Genomic DNA, 24,539 nt, shown 5'->3' with positions numbered 1-24,539 from the left:
CAGCGGTCTGAGATGTAGGCGCGCAAATGGCACTATGTCCATCGCCGCTACCATTAAGCCGATCACTTCCATGCACTGAGCCACCGAAGGGCACGGAATGTAGTGAAGAACACGGCAGGAATTTAGAAGCTTTGATAACCTGGACTCCGTCAGGTAAATTTTCATTTCTACAGAATCTATCAGAGTTCCTAGGAAGGAAACCCTTGTGAGGGGTGATAGAGAACTCTTTCCCTTGTTCACTTTCCACCCATGCGACCTCAGAAATGCCAACACTATGTCCATATGAGATTTGGCAATTTGGAAGTTTGACGCCTGTATCAGTATGTCGTCTAGATAAGGGGCCACTGCTATGCCCCGTGGTCTTAGGACCGCCAGAAGAGACCCCAGAACCTTTGTAAAAATTCTTGGGGCTGTAGCTAACCCGAAGGGAAAAGCCACAAACTGGTAATGCCTGTCTAGAAAGGCAAACCTTAGGAACCGATGATGATCTTTGTGAATCGGTATGGAAGGTAAGCATCCTTCAAATCCACTGTGGTCATGTACTGACCCTCCTGGATCATAGGTAGGATTGTCCGAATAGTTTCCATTTTGAACGATGGAACTCTAAGGAATTTGTTTAAGATCTTTAGATCCAAAATTGGTCTGAAGGTTCCCTCTTTTTTGGGAACCACAAACAGATTTGAATAAAATCCCTGTCCTTGTTCCATCTGTGGAACTGGATGGATCACTCCCATTATTAGGAGGTCTTACACACAGCGTAAGAATGCCTCTTTCTTTATCTGGTTTACAGATAATCTCAAAAGGTGAAATCTCCCTTGTGGGGGGGAAGCTTTGAAGTCCAGAAGATATCCCTGAGATATGATCTCCAACGCCCAGGGATCCTGAACATCTCTTGCCCACGCCTGGGCGAAGAGAGAAAGTCTGCCCCCTACTAGATCCGTTGCCGGATAGGGGGCCGTTCCTTCATGCTGTCTTAGAGACAGCAGCAGGCTTTCTGGCCTGCTTGCCTTTGCTCCAGGCCTGGTTAGATTTCCAGGCCGGCTTGGATTGCGCAAAAGTTCCCTCTTGTTTTGTAGCAGAGGAAGTTGATGCTGCACCTGCCTTGAAGTTTCGAAAGGCACGAAAATTAGACTATTTGGCCCTTGATTTGGCCCTGTCCTGAGGAAGGGTATGACCCTTACCTCCAGTAATGTCAGCAATAATTTCCTTCAAACCAGGCCCGAATAGGGTCTGCCCCTTGAAGGGAATGTTAAGTAATTTAGACTTTGAAGTCACGTCAGCTGACCAAGATTTAAGCCATAGCGCCCTACACGCCTGGATGGCGAATCCAGAATTCTTAGCCGTTAGTTTAGTCAAATGAACAATGGCATCAAAAACAAAAGAATTAGCTAGCTTAAGTGTTCTAAGCTTGTCAAGTATTTCAGTCAATGGAGTAGCTGTCTGAAAGGCCTCTTCCAGAGACTCAAACCAGAACGCCGCAGCAGCAGTGACAGGAGCAATGCATGCAAGGGGCTGCAGGATAAAACCTTGTTGAATAAACATTTTCTTAAGGTAACCTTCTAATTTTTTATCCATTGGATCTGAAAAAGCACAACTGTCCTCGACAGGGATAGTGGTACGCTTTGCTAAAGTAGAAACTGCTCCCTCCACCTTAGGGACCGTCTGCCATAAGTCCCGTGTGGTGGCGTCTATTGGAAACATTTTTCTAAAAATAGGAGGGGGGGGGGAAACGGCACACCGGGTCTGTCCCACTCCTTAGTAATAATTTCTGTAAACCGTTTAGGTATTGGAAAAAAACATCAGTACACACCGGCACCGCGTAGTATTTATCCAGTCTACACAATTTCTCTGGCACTGCAATTGTGTCACAGTCATTCAGAGCAGCTAAAACCTCTCCAAGCAACACCCGGATGTTCTGAAGCTTAAATTTAAAAGTAGGCATATCTGAATCAGGTTTCCCCGAGTCAAAGACGTCACCCACAGACTGAAGCTCTTCCTCAGCTTCTGCATATTGTGACGCAGTATCAGACAGACATGGGCCTTAAAACATCTGCAAAGTAATCGCTATGGGCGTCTTTGATGTACTTGGTGCCATTTTAGCGTGAGTCCCTTGAGCGGGAGTCAAAGGGTCCGACACGTGGGGAGAGTTAGTCGGCATAACTTCCCCCTCGTCAGAATCCTCTGGTGATAATTCTTTTAAAGATAACAGCTGATCTTTATTGTTTCAATACATTTAGTACACATTCTCCTATGGGGTTCCACCATGGCTTTTAAACATAATGAACAAGGAGTTTCCTTTATGTCAGACATGTTTATACAGACTAGCAATGAGACTAGCAAGCTTGGAAAACACTTTAAATCAAGTTAACAAGCAATATAAAAAAAACCTTACTGTGCCTTTAAGAGAAACAAATTTTGCCAAAATTTGAAATAACAGTGAAAAAAGGCAGTTAAACTAACTAAATTTTTACAGTGTATGTAACAAGTTAGCAGAGCATTGCACCCACTTACAAATGGATGATTAACCCCTTAATACGAAAAATATGTTTTTTAAACAGTCATAACAACTGCCACAGCTCCTACTTTTGAAGCCTTTTGAGCCCTTCAGAGATGTCCTATAGCATGCAGGGGACTGCTGAGGGAAACTGAATGTCACAGTTTGTAATTTTAACTGCACCAACTGTAACTTTTATACTATAATAGTGGAAAGCCTCAGGAAACTGTTTCTAGGCAAAAATAAAGCCAGCCATGTGGAAAAAACTAGGCCCCAATAAGTTTTATCACCAAAGCATATATAAAAACGATTAAACATGCCAGCAAACGTTTTATATTGCACATTAATCAAAATATATACCTCTGATAGCAAGCCTGATACTAGTCGCTATTAAATCACTGTATTTAGGCTTTAACTTACATTAATCCGGTATCAGCAGCATTTTCTAGCAAATTCCATCCCTAGAAAAACTTAACTGCACATACCTTATTGCAGGATACCCTGCACGCCATTCTCCCTCTGAAGTTACCTCACTCCTCAGACATATGTGAGAACGGCAGTGGATCTTAGTTACTTCTGCTAAGATCATAGAAAAACGCAGGCAGATTCTTCTTCTAAATGCTGCCTGAGATAAAATAGTACACTCCGGTACCATTTAAAAACAATACAATTTTGATTGAAGAAAAAACTAACTATATTTTACCACTTTCCTCTAACTACCTCCAGCTATGTTGAGAGCTTGCAAGAGAATGACTGGATATGGCAGTTAGGGGAGGAGCTATATAGCAGCTCTGCTGTGGGTGATCCTCTTGCAACTTCCTGTTGGGAAGGAGAATATCCCACAAGTAATGGATGATCCGTGGACTGGATACACCTGACAAGAGAAAGGTTGAACAAAACACATTAAAAATACATTTAAACTCATAATAACACTGTCTGCTAAAAAAATATCAAAAACAAATTGCATTCAAAAGTTATAAAGGCTCAGAGATATGAGGTCTCAGGTGTTAGAAAAAAAAGGCCTGCAATGGCCTTTAACATAGAGATACATACATACATATACATGTCTAAATCTAGCCTGGTATGTTTAATCATTTGAAATCACTTTTATTATTCTTTACAAATATTTTATATGTAATACTTCAATAACGCACCTTAAGATTTCTGTTTTAATGTGTGATTACCTGACTGTGTTAAAAGCTAAATCGCAAAATCCAATGGGCGAAACACATATTTCACATTCCTATGTTGTTCACATAGAAAATATATATATATATATATATATATATATATATATATATATATTTTTTTGATGTAAAATACATATCTATACCTATATATCTATAGAAATAGATATAAAGGTATAGGTATATACAAATATATACCTCAATAGCGCTCCACTTGTAATCTACCCCTAAACATGTAAATATTGAGTGATCACACCTAACCACAAAAGGGAATGAGCATCAAACATTAAGTCATTAAGGACACATTTACAAGATGTATTCATTTTGTGTCCATGCATCGCAGAGGTCCCATATGCCCTATGCCAGGCAGAACAGTCATCCCTGCAGGCTGCAGAAATTACTACCAAAGCAGCATAACTGCAGGTGGGAAAGGGCTGGGAGTATGTCATGATACAAGCAAACAGTCTCCTAGTCCATAGCTTAGCTTCTGACATCCCATACCACTTGTATTGGTACATTTTGTAAGCTCCACCCCTTACAAGTCGCAATCCTTTCAATCCATAACCTCTTTAAAACTCAGCATCAGGTCTGAAATTAAGTTCTGCTAATAAAATAACAACCCAATACATTACTTTACAAAGACTGTACAAACACAAAGAGATACCCTATACCATTAATCACCATCTCGAAGCAGGAAAGCTCAGAAGCAGGATACAAATATAACCTGAGCTTTGTTTATGAAATACAGTGCTTAGAAAAGCATATACTGTAACTTTGAAGATACAAACCTAGTCAAGACTTGTAGCTTGTCATGCTCAAATTTTAGACATGTCCACCTGTAATAATCTTTTCAGATACTCTGTATAACTTTAATGCATCCTGCCACCCCCCCCCCTCTAATTTGCAAGTGTGTAACTCCTGTCTGGCTAGCTAGACTGCTTGTAGCCAGCTGCATAGAATAATTAAATTACATTCACTACTACATACAGCAGCCTACAGGCTCATATGGGCCGTGGCTCTCTGATTCTAAGTGGATCTTTATTAGAAGTCGCAGAGTTACTCACTGAAGGTGGAAACTGGTGGTGGAAACTGCAGTCCCAATAACAGGTAAAACTTACTAACTATACACCTGCACAATGCTCTCCATGTCTTTTCTGCTCTTTCTGTCTGCCCTTCTCCTAAAACTCACTGCATGTCCCTATAACAACAACCCCCACACTATCCATATCTCACCCTCCCTTCTCTCATCCCCAATGCTGTCCTCTAATCAACTACTCTGTCTCCTTAGAAACACTTCCCCCTCTAACTCTCCTGTGTCTAATCATACACGCTCCTACAAGTCTCACTCTCACCTTCTGTCGCTACTACTGCTACTACTGCTACTACTGCTTGTTGATGGTGACGTCTCTCCTAACCTTGGCCCTGCAGCAATCACCACAATTTTACACTCTCGCTCAGTCTCCCACTGTAAAAACTCTAGGTCACGCAATACAAACAATCTCATCTCCATTAACCTACAGCGCTTATCCCCACTCTTTTCTTGTGCCCTGGAATGCTCGCTCAGTCTGTAACAAACTTACAACTGTTCACGACCTGTTTGTTTCCAACGCTTTCAACCTTTTAGCAATTACTGAAACCTGGCTATCTTCCTCTGACATGGCTTTCATTGCTGCTCTCACACATGGTGGTCTTCACTTTAACCACACATCTAGGTCAGGTAAGAGACATGGGGGCGGTGTTGGCATCTTACTCTCCTCCTCCTGCTCCTATCAGTACCTATCTCCATTTCCATCTCTCTCCTTTTCTTCCTTTGAAGTCCACTGCATTCACCTGTTCTCTCCACTCTCTCTCAGAGTGACAGTTATCTATCGCCCCCCTAGACTAACCTCCCAATTCCTTGACAACTTTTCTGCCTGACTTCCTTACTTTCTCTCTACAAATACACCTACTTTAATTCTGGGGGACTTCAACATCCCCATTGACAACTAATCTGCCCCTGCTGCCTCTAAACTTCTCTCACTCACTAACTCCTTCGGCCTCTAATAATCCACCCTATTCCCTACCCACCGCGATGGACACTCTATTGATCTGGTATTCTCCTATTTCTGCTCTCTCTTTGATGTTGCCTGTCGCCCATTTCCCATCTCAGACCACCATCTGCTCACCTTTAATCTTAATATACAGGCTAACCTACTTCTCCCCCTCGCCCCCACACCTGTAGAAATCTGCACACTGTGGACCCTCCCCAACTTTCTAACCTTATTCAAATACACCTCCCCCACACTTCCACAATATCCTGCCCTGAACTTGCTATAACCCACTACAACAACACTCTCTCCTCTGCACTTAACACTCTTGCTCTGCCCCAACTTCGCAAACCCCAACGTCGTCAGCTCCAGCCCTGGCACTCACAGCAAACACAGCACCTACAAAAATGCTCCCGCACTGCTGAACGTGCCGGGAGGAAATCCCGCTCTGAACCTGATTTCATGCACTATAAGTTTATTCTTTACTCTTACAACTCTGTCCTTCACTTAGCTAAGCAAACCTACTTCTCTTCTCTTATATCCACTCATTCCTCAAACCCTAAATGACTCTTCTCCATTTTCAGCTCTCTCCTCCACCCGACTGGACCCCCCCCCCTCATCTGCATTCAGTGCTCAAGACCTGGCTGACTACTTTTTCAATAAAACACTTACCATCCGAAGAAACGTCACAACACAAGCATGCAATCTCCCAACTTCGCTCCCAGTCGCCCCCTCTGCCACTCTCTGCACCCTCCTTCCAACCACTGAGAGTGAAGTGGCTTCCCTTTTGTCTTCCTCACACCTCACTACCTGCCCACTTGACCCTATTCCTTCACATCTAATACCTTCTCTGTCTCCCACCCTCACTCCGGCTCTTACTCACATATTCAACCTATCCATTTCTATCGGCTCATTCCCTGCTTCCTTCAAACATGCAAAAGTCACCCCCATCCTCAAAAAACCCTCCCTTGACCCTAACTCTCCTGCAAACTACTGCCCCATAACATTGCTCCCGCTAGGTTAAAAAAATCCTTGAAAAACTAGTTTTCAATCGCTGAACCCACTTCCTGTCCTCCAACTCATTGCTTGACCCCCTGCAATCTGGCTTCCATCCCCAACACTCAACTGAGACTGCCCTCACCAAGGTTACCAACAATCTCCTTTCTGCTAAAAACAAAGGCTACTACTCTATACTCATCTTACTTGACCTCTCTGCTGCCTTTGACACTGTTGACTACCCCCTTCTCCTATGGACTTTCAGCTCTCTTAGGCTCTGACACTGCCCTCTCATGGATTCACTCTTATCTCTCTAACAGATCCTTCTCCATCTCTTTTGCTGGTGACTTCTCCTCTCTATTGCCTCTGTCTGTTGGAGTAACTCAAGGCTCTGTCCTGGGTCCTCTACTCTTCTCTATTTACACTTCTTCACTGGGTAAACTTATCAACAGCTATGGCTTCAACTATCACCTCTATGCTGATGATACCCAGGTCTACTTTTCCACCCCTGCACTCTCTCCTTCTGTCAATTCTCACATCAGCGACTGCTTATCTGGCATTTCCTACTAGATGGCTACTCATCACCTAAAAATAAACAAGACCGAACTACTTTTAATCCCCCCTCTAACTCTACTCCAGTTTCCAATTCCAATCCATCACTGTTGGCGGCACCACTCCCCATTACCCCAAGTCCGCTGTCTTGGAGTCACACTTGACTCAAATCTGTCCTTCATTCCCCACATCCAATTGCTCTCTTCATCCTGCCGCAACCACCTACGCAATATCTCCAAAATTGGTCCGTTACTGAGTGCTGAAACCACTAAAAAGCTAATCCACTCCCTGGTAATTTCCCGACTTGACTACTGTAATAACCTACTAACTGGCCTCCCCCTCTCCCCCTTCAATCCATCCTAAATGCATCTGCCAGGCTAATCCAACTGTCTCGACACTCTGTTTCTGCTGCACCTCTCTGTGAGTCCCTTCAATGGCTCCCCATTCACGGCAGAGTTAAATTCAAAATTCTCACCCTGACCTACAAAGCCCTCACCAATGCAGCTCTTCCCTACCTGTCCTCACTCATCAACAAATATACTCCAGCCCGCCCCCTAAGATCCAACAATGACCTTTCCTTGCGTCCTCTACCATCACCTCCTCTCATACTAGACTACAGGACTTCTCTTGTGCGGCACCAACCCTCTGGAACGCACTTCCTCAAGCTGTCAGACTTTCACCTAAGCTCTCCTCCTTTAAACGTTCCCTAAAGACCTTTTTGTTCAGGGAAGCTTATCACCCGACTCATAAACAAATTAACTTTACTTACCTAACAGTTGCCCTCATCTATCTCCTCACTAATATCATTCTCACATTTGCAGTCCCCACCTCCTGTTTCCCATCCTCCTACCCATCTAGATTGTAAGTTTCCACGGGAATAGGACCCTCAATTTCCCCTGTATTTGTCTGTAAAATTGTGTCTTTTATTGTATTGTTTCCCCGTTGTACTTTTATCCTTGTACCCATGGGCAGCGCTGCAGAATCTGTTGGCGCTTTATAAATAAAGAATAATAATAATAATCTAGAGCCATATTTCATATATATGATGAGAAATCCTGAATTTGAAGGTTCTACAGTTCCAGTTTTCTTACCTTGAACTCATACGATTCTTCAATGACAACTTCCAGTTTTGGATGTTCTCCTAGTACTGGCTTCCCCATCTCTGCGATTCGTTTTGCTTCTTCTGCTTCAACAGACAACTTTCTATCTGCAAGATTTTCAGCTGCAAGCAAAGGAACATGGTTAGTATAACTATGATCTGTTTGTTATTTCTTGTCTGTAACGCTAGTAATATAATTTACAGTCTAAATAGAGTTATATTATTTATGAATGATATCATAACAGTGCAATACCGATAAACCAAACTTGTGCAACCAGAAAAATATGATCAGGTTAAAAGTATATCAAACCTAAAAATTTTCCTTCGTGATTCAGATATAGGGGTAGATTTAACAAGCAGTGGATGCTGCAATCTACCCCCCGTAGTTTCTAGATCGCTGGAAACAAGAGTTAAGAAACAGGTGGTCATAAGACCGCTGCTCCTTAACTGGTTCGTCACCTCTGATGCAGCGAACAGCAATCATCCCGATCAGATACAATCTGGTTGATTGACAACCCCTGCTAGCGGCCAATTGGCCGCAAATCTGCAGGGGGCAGCATTGCACAAGCATTTCACAAGATTTTCACTTTGGCTAAACTGAAAAGCATTTTCACTTTGGCTAATCTGAGCTATCACATTATATTATCTAAATTACAACTAGTGTGCCTTATAGTGTATTACAAACCTTATAAAACAGAGTGGATAATTAATTCAATATTGATGACTACTCCCTAATGTGTCTGAATGCAGAATCTTTCAATGAACCCTTATTTTAATGAACTAATATTCCGATCTTGGTCCTGTTGATATACAGCACATTCACATAATAAAAGACATGGAGGAAGGTTATAAATTATAATGCATTTCAGAAATGAAAAATACAATATAAAGTATGAAGTATACGTATTTATTGAAAGCAAACAACACCAAACAAAAATCCATAAATTGCTCAATTAACACAAATGTGTACTGGGTTACAGTAGTTCATGAGTATGCTAAAACCTGTTGCTACAGCTTCACAATGTTCTTACAAAGTTCTAGTTGTCTACAAACTAGTGCCAGACAGAATGATGCTTAACTTGCAGTAGTGTCAGACAGAATGATGTTTGCCTTGCAGTAGTGCCAGAAAGAATTATGCTTGCCTTGCAGTAGTGCCAGACAGTATGATGCTTGCCTTGGAAAAGTGCCAGACAGAATGATGCTTGCTTTGCAGTAGTGCCAGACAGAATGATGCTTGCCTTGCAGTAGTGCCAGACAGAATGATGCTTGCCTTGCAGTAGTGCCAGACAGAATGATGCTTCCCTTGCAGTAGTGCCAGACAGAATCATGCTTCCCTTGCAGTAGTGCCAGACAGTATGATGCTTCCCTTGCAGTAGTGCCAGACAGAATGATGCTACCCTTGCAGTATTGCCAGACAGAATGATGCTTGCATTGCAGTAGTGCCAGACAGAATAATGCTTGCCTTACAGTAGTGCCAGACAGAATGATGCCTGCCTTGTGGCTTCCACTTAAAAGAATGTTCGAGAATAGTAGTGCAACATCAAAATTTTACTCCCATAAACTAAAATAGAACCATCGTCGCAAGTCGGTATCACATATTCAGCGCCACATAGGCAGGCGCAGCAAGCCTTGCACTGAATATGAAACTAACGTCACTGCTTAGACGTATTAACAAACACCTAACGCATGCACAATATCTACCTGTTAAGCGTCATCCCCCACCGCAATAACTAAATAAAATGTATTAACCCCTAATCTGCCAATAGGATTTCAGTAGCTCTCATCCTATTGGCTGTTTTGAACAGCCAATAGGATTTCAGAATCTCTCATCCTATTGACTGATTTGAATTTGAAGAATCAAATCAGCCAATAGGAATGCAAGGTACGCCATTTTGAAACGGCTACCTTGCATTCAAATTCAGTGTACAGCGGTGACCGTATGAAGAGGACGCTCTGTGCAGGATGGGATCCACTTCCAGGATAGCTCTGCTTTGCGCTGCCGGGATGAAGATAGAAGACGTCCTCGAGATGGATAAAGGTGTCGCTGCCTGGATGAATACTTCTCGCCGCCTGGATGGAGATGGATGTCTGGACTTCAGGAACCATGAGTAGATTTTAAGGGGTTAGTGTTAGGTTTTTTTTCAATTTTTTTGGGTGTTTTTTTTTTTAGAATAGGGATGGGCACTTGTAAAAGAGCTGAATGCCCTTTTAAGGGCAGTGAAAAAGAGCTGAATGCCCTTTTAAGGGCAATGCCTTTACAAATGCCACTTATAGGGCAATGGGTAGTTTAGGATTTTTAGATTTAGGTTTTTTATTTTGGGGGTTTGGTTGGGTGGTGGGTTTTACAGTTGGGGGGACTTTGTATTCAGTGGCGTCACTAGGGGGGTGCGGGCCGCACCCGGATGACACCCTCTAGGGCAGAGCTTTCCAAACTTTTCATGTTGGTGACACACTGTTTAGACCTAAATCATTTCGCGACACAGTAATTAATTCAGTTGTACTAGCAAAAAGGAGGTTAAACTAACTTGTTTTAAGAGATACGGACACATACATAAATGATATAATAAGTAAATGTATTTACAAGTAACAGTAAGTATGTGCAAGAATTAAAAAAAAGTTTAATAACAACAATAGCTACTTACTATTTTAATGGGATGTATGAGGTTGATGGGATGAACACAGATTCTGAATATTTGGTGAAATATTAGATAAAGACACTCACATTTCATCATCAAGCATTTTTAAGCTTCCACTTCCTATCCATATATCAAGAGCAGGAGCAGCAATGCACTACTGGGAGCTAGCTTCAATAAAACCCCACTGTGACTTCTGACTTAAGCTCAGCGTTTAAGCTGCCACCCTCAGAGCTCTGTGAGTCCGATTGACTACTGTCTGCGCTGCAAACACACTACTGTCCCACTCACTGACTACACATGCAGTCACAAGCCAATTAAGGAGACTTCAGGTGCAGTCAGGAGCCAATGTCCCGCCAAAGCCGCCAATGGGAATAGTTTCAGTTCCCACTGAGCTGCGCCAATTGGTTAAGATGATCGGTGACCCACTAGGTATCAATCACGTGTCAACCATGTGATATGCGTAGCAGGCAGGCAGAAAGTCGGAAACCAAAAAAATAAAATGTAAAAAAAATTTGTGCTGAAGCAGGGACACACCTACACACTGCTGCCGACACACTAGTGTGTCCCGACACACAGTTTGGAAAGCACTGCTCTAGGGGGTGACCCCACCAGAATTGTTGTTTTTTTTTTTTGTTTTTTTTTATTGAAATTCAAAGAAATACAATATAGAGATGAATAGATTTTTTTAATAGATGGGCCAGCATTTGTGAACATTAGTGGGACTGGGAAAGTTGTAGAAACACTTAATTTTTTTGCCTCTTGAGCCAGCGCTGCAATTCCCACAAATAATTTTCCCGGCTGCTTTTTACTTGTTTGTACTTTGCTCCTCCCCTGCCCAATTTCACTATGAATTTTGTGGGCGTGCCGTGGGGCTTGTGAAGTTGCGCTGCTAGCCTAAACCTGCCTGCCTATCTGTGCTCACTGCTCAGTGACATGTGGAGCAGTGGAGTCACTCACTGCTGTGCTGTCTCTCTAAACGGGAAAGGGGAAATCGTGAGGGGGATGCCTGGCACCTGACCGCATGACTGTCCGACACTGTCTCTAAAGTGAAGGAGCCACGTATGATGCCCACCAGACCGGTACGGTTATGGTACATTAAGTACACACTGAAGAGGTAGGAGGGGAGGGCGGGCAGGGGTCTGGGGGTGGGCAGAGTGCAGAGGTGATTGGCCATAAGAAGCGGTAGGCACTCGACCCGGGGCTGTGCACTGACAGACTTGGAACAGAATCAGAGAGCAGAATTTTCATAGTTTTTCTTTAGTGATTTATTTTTAGAGTGCACCGTTTATCTTTCATTTGATGCTCTGCTAAGCCAAGGAGCAGCTCTAGGGCTTTATAATTAATGTAGTGCAGTTTACATATTTTGTATGTGTGTGTGTCTGAGTGTTTTTGTGTGTGTGTGCCTGAGTGTTTTTGTGTGTGTGCCTGAGTGTTTTTGTGTATGTGCCTGAGTGTTTTTGTATATGTGTCTAAGGGGCCCATTTATCAAAGGGCTTGCGGACCTGATCAGACACTGCGGATCAGGTCCGCAAGACCTCGCTAAATGCGGAGAGCAAAACGCTCTCCGCATTTAACATTGCACCAGCAGCTCACAAGAGCTGCTGGTGCAACGCCGCCCCCTGCTGACTCGCGGCCAATCGGCCGCCAGCAGGGAGCTGTCAATCAACCCGATCGTATTCGATCTGGTTGATTTCCGGCGATTCCTGTCCGCCTGCTCAGAGCAGGCGGACAGGGTTATGAAGCAGCGGTCTTTAGACCGCTGCTTCATAAGTTGTGTTTCTGGCGAGTCTGAAGACTCGCCAGAAACACGGCCCTTCAAGCTCCGTACGGAGCTTGATAAATGGGCCTGAGTGTGTTTTTGTGTATGTGTATGAGTGTTTTTGTGTGTGTCTGAGTGTGTTTCCGAGTGTTTGTGTGTGCATCTGAGTGTGTTTTTAAGTGTGTCTGAGTGTGTGTGTTTCTGAGTGTTTGTATGTGTATGTGCCTGTGTTTTTGTGTTTGTGGGGGGGTGACACCATAACTTACCGCACCGGGTGACACCAACCCTAGTGACGCCACTGTTTGTATTTTTTTACAGGTAAAAGAGCTGTTTAACTTAGGGCAATGCCCTTTTAAGGGCTATTAGTAGTTTATTGTAGGTTAGGGGGTGTTTTTATTTTGGGGAGTTTTTTATTTTTATAGGGCTATTAGATTAGGTGCAATTGTTTTTATTTTTGATCATTTCGTTTATTATTTTTTTGTAAGCTTAGTGTTTTTTTATTTTTCGTAATTTAGTGTTTCTCAGTCTTTGTAATTTAAGATTTTTTATTTTTTTCCGTAGTTTTAGGTTTTTTTAAATTTGTAATTTAGGCCTTTAATTGGTAGTATTTTTATTTTATTAGAATAGTTATGTTAGGTTTATTTTTATTTCACAGGTATGTTTTTATTTATTTAAGTATAGTTATATTGTAATTTTAATTTAAAGTTAGGGGGTGTTAGGTTTAGGGGTTAATATTTTAATTTAGTGTTTTGCGATGTGGGGGGCAGCGGTCTAGGGGTTAATAGGTATAGTTTAGTAGTTATGATGCAGGGGGCTGGAGGTTTAGCCTGAACGCACAACCTGTAATACTGGCGCTATGAAAATCCCACACAAAAAACATTATTTTTTGAGTGCGGAATGGACGTTACTTTACAGGCTAAAATGCTTGCGTTACAGCTATACCGACACGAATCATAATATGAGTTCCTGGCCATTCCAGCGTAATGGCTAATTTTTCAGCATTAAAAGCTGTACCGCACCATAACGCAAAACTCGTAATCTAGGTGTATGTTAGTTAACAAACACGATAATTAAAATCAAAAAGTGTGAATGATTAATATAATTATGTGATAATCCAATAGGTAACACATTGTAACTAAGCAAAAGGATGTTTGTGCTGATACCACTACTGTTTGTGTGGCACAGGTATGACAATAAAAAACTATTTCACTATATTTATTTATTTTGAGCAATTGAACTGAATAATACCATTTTATAAGTTTAGGATTCACTTCTCTTTTACATGAACATCGGCAGTAATGGGTCACCACCCTTTTAGAGATGTGTGTTCCTGCTAAAGAACTCATGTGTTATGTTCAACTCTGTAGTCTCTCACTAACCAGCATTGAAACACCTCTAAAGATTCTATTTGAAATGTATTTATTTTTTGCCATTGGCTTGATGTTCCTGGATTTCTCATTATAGCCTGGTCCCTTTTACTGTCTAAAAGTGTGGTGACCCAGACTGTTAAGGCATTTCCTTATCTCAGGCACAATGACACACCCAGGCAGTCCCTTATTATCACAAAAATGTATACCTTACAAAATGTTAAAACTACATGTGGGAACCATGTGCAGAGAGAATGGGCAGTTCAGGTGCTTTGAGGACTGACTCTATTAGCAGGTTGAGATTTGAGTGACTCGGGACTGGATTTTAGGTCTGAGTGGTGTTTTGAGTGGGCCTAGGTTTCTTAAAGAGAAAAATAGAAAGGGTGGTATGAGGCATATTGAGCACTCCATTATTATTATCATTATTTATTTATAAAGCACCAACATATGACGCATCCCTGTAACATTAAATATACAATTGTGGAGTACAATAATTAGAAGACATTTACACAAATTGTAAAGTGTATAGGGCTCTGAGGAATTACTTTATCAGCATGTTGAGATTTGAGTGAATTGGGATTGGATGTTAGGTCTGAGTGGAGTTTGAAATATGCATGGATGCTTTTCAATTTGAAATGGGGGGGGGTTGCTATAAAAAGATAGCTAGGTTAGGTAACAGTGAGTCAGACAATCATTTTCAATTTAAAGGGGACAATGTGATGTAATGATAGTCAGGTATCTAGGTTATTAAATGGTTAAAGGTACAGTAAACATTGTTCCTTGCAATATTTTTAACCACTGCAGAATTGCATTACTAATGGATTCTTTCTTACCTCCTGAATCATTGCACCCCCTCTGATGCTCTGATGCATATAGTCTGTGCTACCACCATTCTTCTAGCTTTTTGTAAATGTAACAGCCATTACACCTAACCCTTTGACTGTTATGGGAATTACAGTCACTGAGACAATGTCACCTAAGATAAGCAATGAATCACAAGCTACTTTCTTTGCAAGTTGCTACTGGGAGCACTTTCCTATTACAGCCAATAGGAGGTGATGCAGCATTTGATTTTCTGCACCACTTACCTGCATCTGAACCAAACAAATCTGGAAGGAGGTTGTAGAAATATATGTTCTACAGCAGGGGTGGGCAAGAGGTAGATCGCGGTCTACCAGTGGACCGCAAGTCAATTTTGTGGTGACCGCCTGGAAGATTTCAAAAGTCTGCAAAATAAGAGAAACATTTCTCACACATCTTCTAGATTATGAGTGAAGAGCCTCGTCACCGTAGATATGATAGATATATGAGAAATGTTTATCTTATGCAGACTTTTGAAATCAGCTATGAGCCTATGACGGTGTTATGTGTACTTCAGTGATACAAAAAGTACACAAAATTCACTTGGTGTATAACAAATAAAAAGTGAATAAATATATATATTGTATATATATTCCTTTTTCGGTATGTGTACTTCAGCATGCGCGATGTGGCTGTAGCTGAATTCGCTGTCCCAGCTTTAGTTACTGCCTGTCCCAAACTTAGGCCTAGATTTAGAGTTCGGCGGTAGCCGTGAAAACCAGCGTTAGAGGCTCCTAACGCTGGTTTTGGCCGCCCGCTGGTATTTGGAGTCAGTGATTAAAGGGTCTAACGCTCACTTTTCAGCCGCGACTTTTCCATACCGCAGATCCCCCTACGCCAATTGCGTATCCTATCTTTTCAATGGGATCTTTCTAACGCCGGTATTTAGAGTCGTTTCTGAAGTGAGCGTTAGAGCTCTAACGACAAAACTCCAGCCGCCTGAAAATAGCAGGAGTTAAGAGCTTTCTGGGCTAACGCCGGTTCATAAAGCTCTTAACTACTGTACCCTAAAGTACACTAACACCCATAAACTACCTATGTACCCCTAAACCGAGGTCCCCCCACATCGCCAACACTCGATTAAATTTTTTTAACCCCTAATCTGCCGACCGCCACCTACGTTATACTTATGTACCCCTAATCTGCTGCCCCTAACCCCACCGACCCCTGTATTACATTTATTAACCCCTAACCTGCCCCCCACAACGTCGCCGCCAGCTACTTAAAATAATTAACCCCTAATCTTCCGACCGCAAAGCGCCGCCACCTACGTTATCCCTATGTACCCCTAATCTGCTGCCCTAACATCGCCGACCCCTATATTATATTTATTAACCCCTAATCTGCCCCCCTCAACGTCGCCGACACCTGCCTACACTTATTAACCCCTAATCTGCCGAGCGGACCTGAGCGCTACTATAATAAAGTTATTAACCCCTAATCCGCCTCACTAACCCTATCATAAATAGTATTAACCCCTAATCTGCCCTCCCTAACATCGCCGACACCTACCTTCAATTATTAACCCCTAATCTGCCGAGCGGACCTCACCGCTATTCTAATAAATGTATTTACCCCTAAAGCTAAGTCTAACCCTAACACTAACACCCCCCTAACTTAAATATAATTTACATCTAACGAAATAAATTAACTCTTATTAAATAACTTATTCCTATTTAAAGCTAAATACTTACCTGTAAAATAAATCCTAATATAGCTACAATATAAATTATAATTATATTATAGCTATTTTAGGATTAATATTTATTTTACAGGCAACTTTGTAATTATTTTAACCAGGTACAATAGCTATTAAATAGTCAAGAACTATTTAATAGTTACCTAGTTAAAATAATAACAAATTTACCTGTAAAATAAATCCTAACCTAAGATATAATTAAACCTAACACTACCCTATCAATAAATTAATTAAATAAACTACCTACAATTACCTACAATTAACCTAACACTACACTATCAATAAATTAATTAAACACAATTCCTACAAATAAATACAATTAAATAAACTAGCTAAAGTACAAAAAATAAAAAAGAACTAAGTTACAAAAAATAAACAAATATTTACAAACATAAGAAAAATATTACAACAATTTTAAACTAATTACACCTACTCTAAGCCCCCTAATAAAATAACAAAGCCCCCCAAAATAAAAAATTCCCTACCCTATTCTAAATTAAAAAAGTTAAAAGCTCTTTCACCTTACCAGCCCTGAACAGGGCCCTTTGCGGGGCATGCCCCAAGAATTTCAGCTCTTTTGCCTGTAAAAGAATAAATACAATACCCCCCCCCCCAACATTACAACCCACCACCCACATACCCCTAATCTAACCCAAACCCCCCTTAAATAAACCTAACACTAAGCCCCTGAAGATCTTCCTACCTTGTCTTCACCATCCAGGTTCACCGATCCGTCCTGAAGAGCTCCTCCGATGTCCTGATCCAAGCCCAAGCGGAGGGCTGAAGAGGTCCATGATCCGGTCAAAGTCTTCATCCAAGCGGGGCAGAAGAGGATCTTCCATCCGATTGAAGTCATCATCCAGGCGGCATCTTCTATGGTCTTCCATCCGGAGCGAAGCGGCAGGATCCTGAAGACCTCCAGCGCGGAACATCCATCCGGCCCGACGACTGAACGACAAATGACTGTTCCTTTAAGGGACGTCATCCAAGATGGCGTCCCTCGAATTCCGATTGGCTGATAGGATTCTATCAGCCAATCGGAATTAAGGTAGGAATTTTCTGATTGGCTGATGGAATCAGCCAATCAGAATCAAGTTCAATCCGATTGGCTGATCCAATCAGCCAATCAGATTGAGCTCGCATTCTATTGGCTGATCGGAACAGCCAATAGAATGCGAGCTCAATCTGATTGGCTGATTGGATCAGCCAATCGGATTGAACTTGATTCTGATTGGCTGATTCCATCAGCCAATCAGAAAATGTCTACCTTAATTCCGATTGGCTGATAGAATCCTATCAGCCAATCGGAATTCGACGGATGCCATCTTGGATGACGTCCCTTAAAGGAACAGTCATTCGTCGTTCAGTCGTCGGGCCGGATGGATGTTCCGCGCTGGAGGTCTTCAGGATCCTGCCGCTTCGCTCCGGATGGAAGACCATAGAAGATGCCGCCTGGATGATGACTTCAATCGGATGGAAGATCCTCTTCTGCCCCGCTTGGATGAGGACTTTGACCGGATCATGGACCTCTTCAGCCCCCCGCTTGGGCTTGGATCAGGACATCGGAGGAGCTCTTCAGGACGGATCGGTGAACCTGGATGGTGAAGACAAGGTAGGAAGATCTTCAGGGGCTTAGTGTTAGGTTTATTTAAGGGGGGTTTGGGTTAGATTAGGGGTATGTGGGTGGTGGGTTGTAATGTTGGGGGGGGTATTGTATTTATTCTTTTACAGGCAAAAGAGCTGAAATTCTTGGGGCATGCCCCGCAAAGGGCCCTGTTCAGGGCTGGTAAGGTAAAAGAGCTTTTAACTTTTTTAATTTAGAATAGGGTAGGGAATTTTTTATTTTGGGGGGCTTTGTTATTTTATTAGGGGGCTTAGAGTAGGTGTAATTAGTTTAAAATTGTTGTAATATTTTTCTTATGTTTGTAAATATTTTTTTATTTTTTGTAACTTAGTTCTTTTTTATTTTTTGTACTTTAGCTAGTTTATTTAATTGTATTTATTTGTAGGAATTGTGTTTAATTAATTTATTGATAGTGTAGTGTTAGGTTAATTGTAGGTAATTGTAGGTAGTTTATTTAATTAATTTATTGATAGGGTAGTGTTAGGTTTAATTATATCTTAGGTTAGGATTTATTTTACAGGTAAATTTGTTATTATTTTAACTAGGTAACTATTAAATAGTTCTTAACTATTTAATAGCTATTGTACCTGGTTAAAATAATTACAAAGTTGCCTGTAAAATAAATATTAATCCTAAAATAGCTATAATATAATTATAATTTATATTGTAGCTATATTAGGATTTATTTTACAGGTAAGTATTTAGCTTTAAATAGTAATAAGTTATTTAATAAGAGTTAATTTATTTCGTTAGATGTAAATTATATTTAAGTTAGGGGGGTGTTAGTGTTAGGGTTAGACTTAGCTTTAGGGGTTAATACATTTATTAGAATAGCGGTGAGGTCCGCTCGGCAGATTAGGGGTTAATAATTGAAGGTAGGTGTCGGCGATGTTAGGGAGGGCAGATTAGGGGTTAATACTATTTATGATAGGGTTAGTGAGGCGGATTAGGGGTTAATAACTTTATTATAGTAGCGCTCAGGTCCGCTCGGCAGATTAGGGGTTAATAAGTGTAGGCAGGTGTCGGCGACGTTGAGGGGGGCAGATTAGGGGTTAATAAATATAATATAGGGGTCGGCGATGTTAGGGCAGCAGATTAGGGGTACATAGGGATAACGTAGGTTGCGGCGGTTTACGGAGCGGCAGATTAGGGGTTAAAAAAAATATGCAGGGGTCAGCGATAGCGGGGGCGGCAGAATAGGGGTTAATAAGTGTAAGGTTAGGGGTGTTTAGACTCGGGGTACATGTTAGAGTGTTAGGTGCAGACGTAGGAAGTGTTTCCCCATAGGAAACAATGGGGCTGCGTTAGGAGCTGAACGCTGCTTTTTTGCAGATGTTAGGTTTTTTTTCAGCTCAAACAGCCCCATTGTTTCCTATGGGAGAATCGTGCACGAGCACGTTTTTGAGGCTGGCCGCGTCCGTAAGCAACTCTGGTATCGAGAGTTGCATTTGCGGTAAAAATGCTCTAAGCTCCTTTTTTGGAGCCTAACGCAGCATTTGTTTGAACTCTCGATACCAGAGTTAAATTTATGGTGCGGCCAGAAAAAAACCCGCGGAGCGTTAACAGCCCTTCTACCGCCAAACTCCAAATCTAGGCCTTAGTTAGTCCATAGAAGACTCTTCATGCGCCTGGCTGAGATGCTGCTCGGTATCCCTCGGTTTGGCAGTTCCAGGTCCTGCTCTGTCTGATATTCTGCTGCTACTTTCTAGTTCTGTCCTCCGTTACTTGTCACCAGGCTCTGCTGGGTGAATGGTCTGGTGTTGTTTATTTTTCCCAGGGTTTATTACTCCCCCTCAAGTTCATTTACTTACTCTGTACCACGATGCTGCTCTCTGATACTTCATCTGACACACTAATATTAGCTATCCTTTGTGCTAGTTTCTGCAGCTTTCTGTCCCCAGAATTTATTGTCACCAAATTGTGCAGGTCAGTGCTGTTGCTGCTATACCAGTGTCTGGTTGCTGTGTAAGGCGGTACAGAGCCTGCAGGTCCTGCTGCTGTCACTGTCCCAACTATTTGCAATATTCTTCAGCTAGTAGTGGACGGATGGAGAGCAGCCAACAGGACCTGCCCCCTAATCAACCTGACATGGCGTCCAGCCAATAAAATTAATTTGTTGAATGAGTCTGTCTATGATTGGCTGAGAATAGTTCATTGTCATCGTTGCACCTGAGCTGTGGGTTTCCCATGTGTTCCAGGCTTGACTACTCTGCTAGCCCTAGACTCAAGCCGTCTTGATTGTGCAGTACACAGATAAGGTTGCTTGATGGTCCCAGCGTGACGTAAAGAAAGAGCTCTCACAGTAAGTAAAGAGCGCAGCTTTGTGGCAAAAATACAATTTTCAGCCATCAACTGGTGTTTTTTTTTAGTTAGGTGACCACGTCAATTGGAATAAAATTACAGGTAGCCCTTGCCTTACAAAAGTCTGTCCACCCCTGTTCTACAGTAATTTTGGAAGTAAGGATGGGTCCTTGACAAATGCAGTACTGCAATGTTTTAAAAGCACAATAGGAAAGGTCCCTTTAATGCTGCTGTGGAACCAATGGGAGTTTCATCAGTGATCTGTAAATCACTTAAGCCTTTGAAATGTCTGTTTCATTATGGTATCTTGACATATTTATCTCTCATTTTAAGTGCCTTTTAAAAACATTGAATAATAGATTACAAACTCTCACATTACATAGAGTGTCTGTGACCATTTTCAGTAGCAAACTGACAATAAAATCCTCAGATGAATTCTGCACATAATTCAAATGAGATCCATTGATCATCGGTGTAATGATATCCCTGAGCTCTGTCTGTCATACACCCTAGTTCTAAATGTCAAAACAAGTCTTGTTAAATCGTTTCACTTATCATAGAAAACCGATGGACATTCACCAGTGTCATTTAATTAAAGGGTTGTGACACGTGTATGTCATTGGACACACATGGGAAAAGGAGGTTATTCTGTTAACCAATTACAAATTAGGATTTGCTTTAAGATTGAGAATTATCCACACTTGGATTTAGCAAAATTATTGGGTTTGGTTAAACCATTATTTACATATAACAACACCTAACTAGTAAATTACAAATCCATCGGTGAGAATTGCATATTTTTTCTATAATGAACATCAATACATCTATAGAACATATTAACAGGTGGTTCAAACATTTTCCATCATGCTTCATAAATAGCATATTTAAACCAGATTTCATTGATGCGAGGCCACAATGTGTCACTCAAATTCATTTTTGTCTGTCCACTTCTTTAAACTGCTTAATGTAGGTGTTGGAGTCAGTGATATAGGATGACTTTCCGCTGGTGGTGTTTACTTTGGGACACAAAGCATTAATACATTCATTTGGTTGTTATAAAGTGTTACCGCTTCCATTAATCAAGTTTAATAAAAAATCACATATACAGGTTCAGATGAAATGGTTTGAATCAGATGAAAAATTAGTTGCTTGAAGTTTTAATTCATTTTAATATTGTGTGATATTTACAAACTGTTAGTGTGGTTTCAGTATCACCACAATGAGATAGTACTGCCAACCATTAGGAACTGAGCAGCTCTCTAAAGATGGAAAACAGGGAGTGCATTGCCAACATCTGTGGAGGATTAGCCAGCTGGACGGCTGCGAAGTTTACAGCAAGTATTGTTTCATCTTTGTGAGTTGAAATTGTTTACTGAGTTTGATAGCGTTATCACATTAACTGTGGTCCCTTGTTGTTGTTTTTTCCAGTTAATTTGTTGTGACCACCGCCATTTAGAAGCAGCACCAGGTTGATTTGGACATTTTGGACTGAGAGTCAACTATATAAGATTGTTTAATACCTTTTAATTTTATATGGTTTATAGTAAATGTCTTAAAAGGATAAAAAGGTCAAAAGTGAAATGTGCGAGGTGTATTTCAATTAAAAACAGAAGCATCTTTGCAATATACTTCTAGTAAAAAGTATTACTGTTTTTTCAGCGACATACGCACATATGCTGCAAGGGCCGGAGCGAGAGTATTCAAATACTCAAACACAATGGCTTGTATGACACAAATTAAGTCTTCACAGACACAATACTTACCACCCCAGCTCTCTAAGTTTGATACTGGAACATATTTAAAATTGAAATGCACCCATCCACATTTCAATTAAGACCTTCCTATACCTTTAAAGGGACATAAACCCAAAATATTTCTTTCATAATTCAGATAGAGCATACAATTTTAAACAACTCTCTTAAGATAACTAATTCTTCGTGTGCGCTAACCCAACGCCATGCTAGACCTAAATCGTGAAACCCCAAGCGTGTTATGCAAATTTTACATTCCAATGTTCTTCACATAGGAAACATGAAATTTTTATTATTAAATATATATTTCTCTATATATCTGATAATGTTAATGTCAAATATATATCTATACTTGCATTTTTATAGGAATATATATAAATATAGGTATAGGTGTATATAAAGATATATATAGAAATAATTATTTAAATTAAAAATTACATTTTCCTGTATGTGAAGATCATTGGTACGTGAAATATTAACAATTCCTGCAATCTCCATTGAAGTCTATCGAGAGAATAAGTTAGCATGGGCACAATATCCGAGGTCCTAAAGTTAGTGTGAATCGGGTTTCGCTAGCACGCAAAAGTTTTACTTTCAACTTGTAATACGTGCCCTAACACGAGCTGGCAAAAAAGATTACTTCCGGCGGTTCATAGCGCGCCACTTGTAATCTTAGCTCTTAATGGTTAACTGGCTGGCTTAAAACAATTAATATCACCAGTGCCAACCAACTGGTAAATTTATTAAATGTCGAGTGGACATGATTCGCTATAGCGAATCATGTCCGCTTGACATCGATAAAAGCATACGCTGTCAGCATTTATCATTGCACAAGCAATTCTAGTGCATATTGTAAAGGCGTGTGCAATTATCTATCTGCATATTGTAAAGAGGTTTCCATTATCTATCTGCATATTGTAAAGGTGTGTGCCATTATCTATCTGCATATTGTAAAGGTGTGTGTCATTATCTGTCTGCATATTGTAAAGGTGTGTGCCATTATCTGTCTGCATATTGTAAAGGTGTGTGCAATTATCTATCTGCATATTGTAAAGGTATGTGCCATTATCTATCTGCATATTGTAAAGGTGTTGTCATTATCTGTCTGCATATTGTAAAGGTGTGTGTCATTATCTGTCTGCATATTGTAAAGGTGTGTTCCATTATTTGTCTGCATATTGTAAAGGTGTGTGCCATTATCTATGTGCATATTATAAAGGTGTGTGCCATTATCTGTCTGCATATTGTAAAGGTGTGTTCCATTATTTGTCTGCATATTGTAAAGGTGTGTGCCATTATCTATGTGCATATTATAAAGGTGTGTGCCATTATCTGTCTGCATATTGTAAAGGTTTGTGCCATTATCTGTCTGCATATTGTAAAGGTGTGTGCCATTATCTATCTGCATATTATTATTATTATTATACTTTAGTTATGAAGCACCATCATATTCTGCAGCGCTGTCCATGGATACAGATCATTTAAATAAAACAATGGTATAAAACTTCTAAGACTAAGAGACAGGACAGAATTTACAAACACATACAGAAGGAATCGAGGGCCCTATTCCCGTGGGAACTTACAATCTAGAAGTAAAGGCGTGTGCAATTATCTATCTGCATATTGTAAAGGTGTGTGCCATTATCTATCTGCATATTGTAAAGGTATGTGTCATTATCTGTCTGCATATTGTAAAGGTATGTGTCATTATCTGTCTGCATATTGTAAAGGCGTGTGCAATTATCTATCTTCATATTGTAAATGTGTGTGCCATTATCTATCTGCATATTGTAAAGGTGTGTGTCATTATCTGTCTGCATATTGTAAAGGTGTGTGCATATTGTAAAGGTATGTGCCATTATCTATCTGCATATTGTAAAGGTGTTGTCATTATCTGTCTGCATATTGTAAAGGTGTGTGTCATTATCTGTCTGCATATTGTAAAGGTGTGTGCCATTATTTATCTGCATATTGTAAAGGCGTGTGTCATTATCTGTCTGCATATTGTAAAGGTGTGTGCCATTACCTTACACAAAAAGAGAAAAGCACTTAACCTGGGAACGAACATTAGCATAATAGCTTGTTTTGCTCAACATGTGCCTTTAACAGAGAAGAACTTTCCTGTAATATATCAGTCTGATCCTGACTAAACAGTGCAGTCCAGTCCGAAAATACCAGGCAATCCC

The 24,539-nt window shown here is 40.9% G+C and overlaps 1 protein-coding gene across 8 annotated transcripts in view; it reads right to left on the bottom strand.

The window, feature by feature from the left end:
* SLC8A3 (solute carrier family 8 member A3) overlaps window positions 1-24,539 on the bottom strand; it is a 679,282-nt gene that overhangs the window by 72,750 nt on the left and 581,993 nt on the right. For all 8 annotated transcript variants that reach the window (XM_053697699.1, XM_053697705.1, XM_053697703.1 and 5 more), the window contains one exon: window positions 8,348-8,478. In XM_053697699.1, the coding sequence (XP_053553674.1) occupies window positions 8,348-8,478 (131 nt within the window). The remainder of the gene's footprint in view (window positions 1-8,347; window positions 8,479-24,539) is intronic.

Source organism: Bombina bombina, chromosome 1, assembly GCF_027579735.1.
Source record: "Bombina bombina isolate aBomBom1 chromosome 1, aBomBom1.pri, whole genome shotgun sequence".
Lineage (NCBI taxonomy): Eukaryota > Metazoa > Chordata > Amphibia > Anura > Bombinatoridae > Bombina > Bombina bombina.
This window is presented reverse-complemented; position numbering and strand designations above follow the sequence as displayed.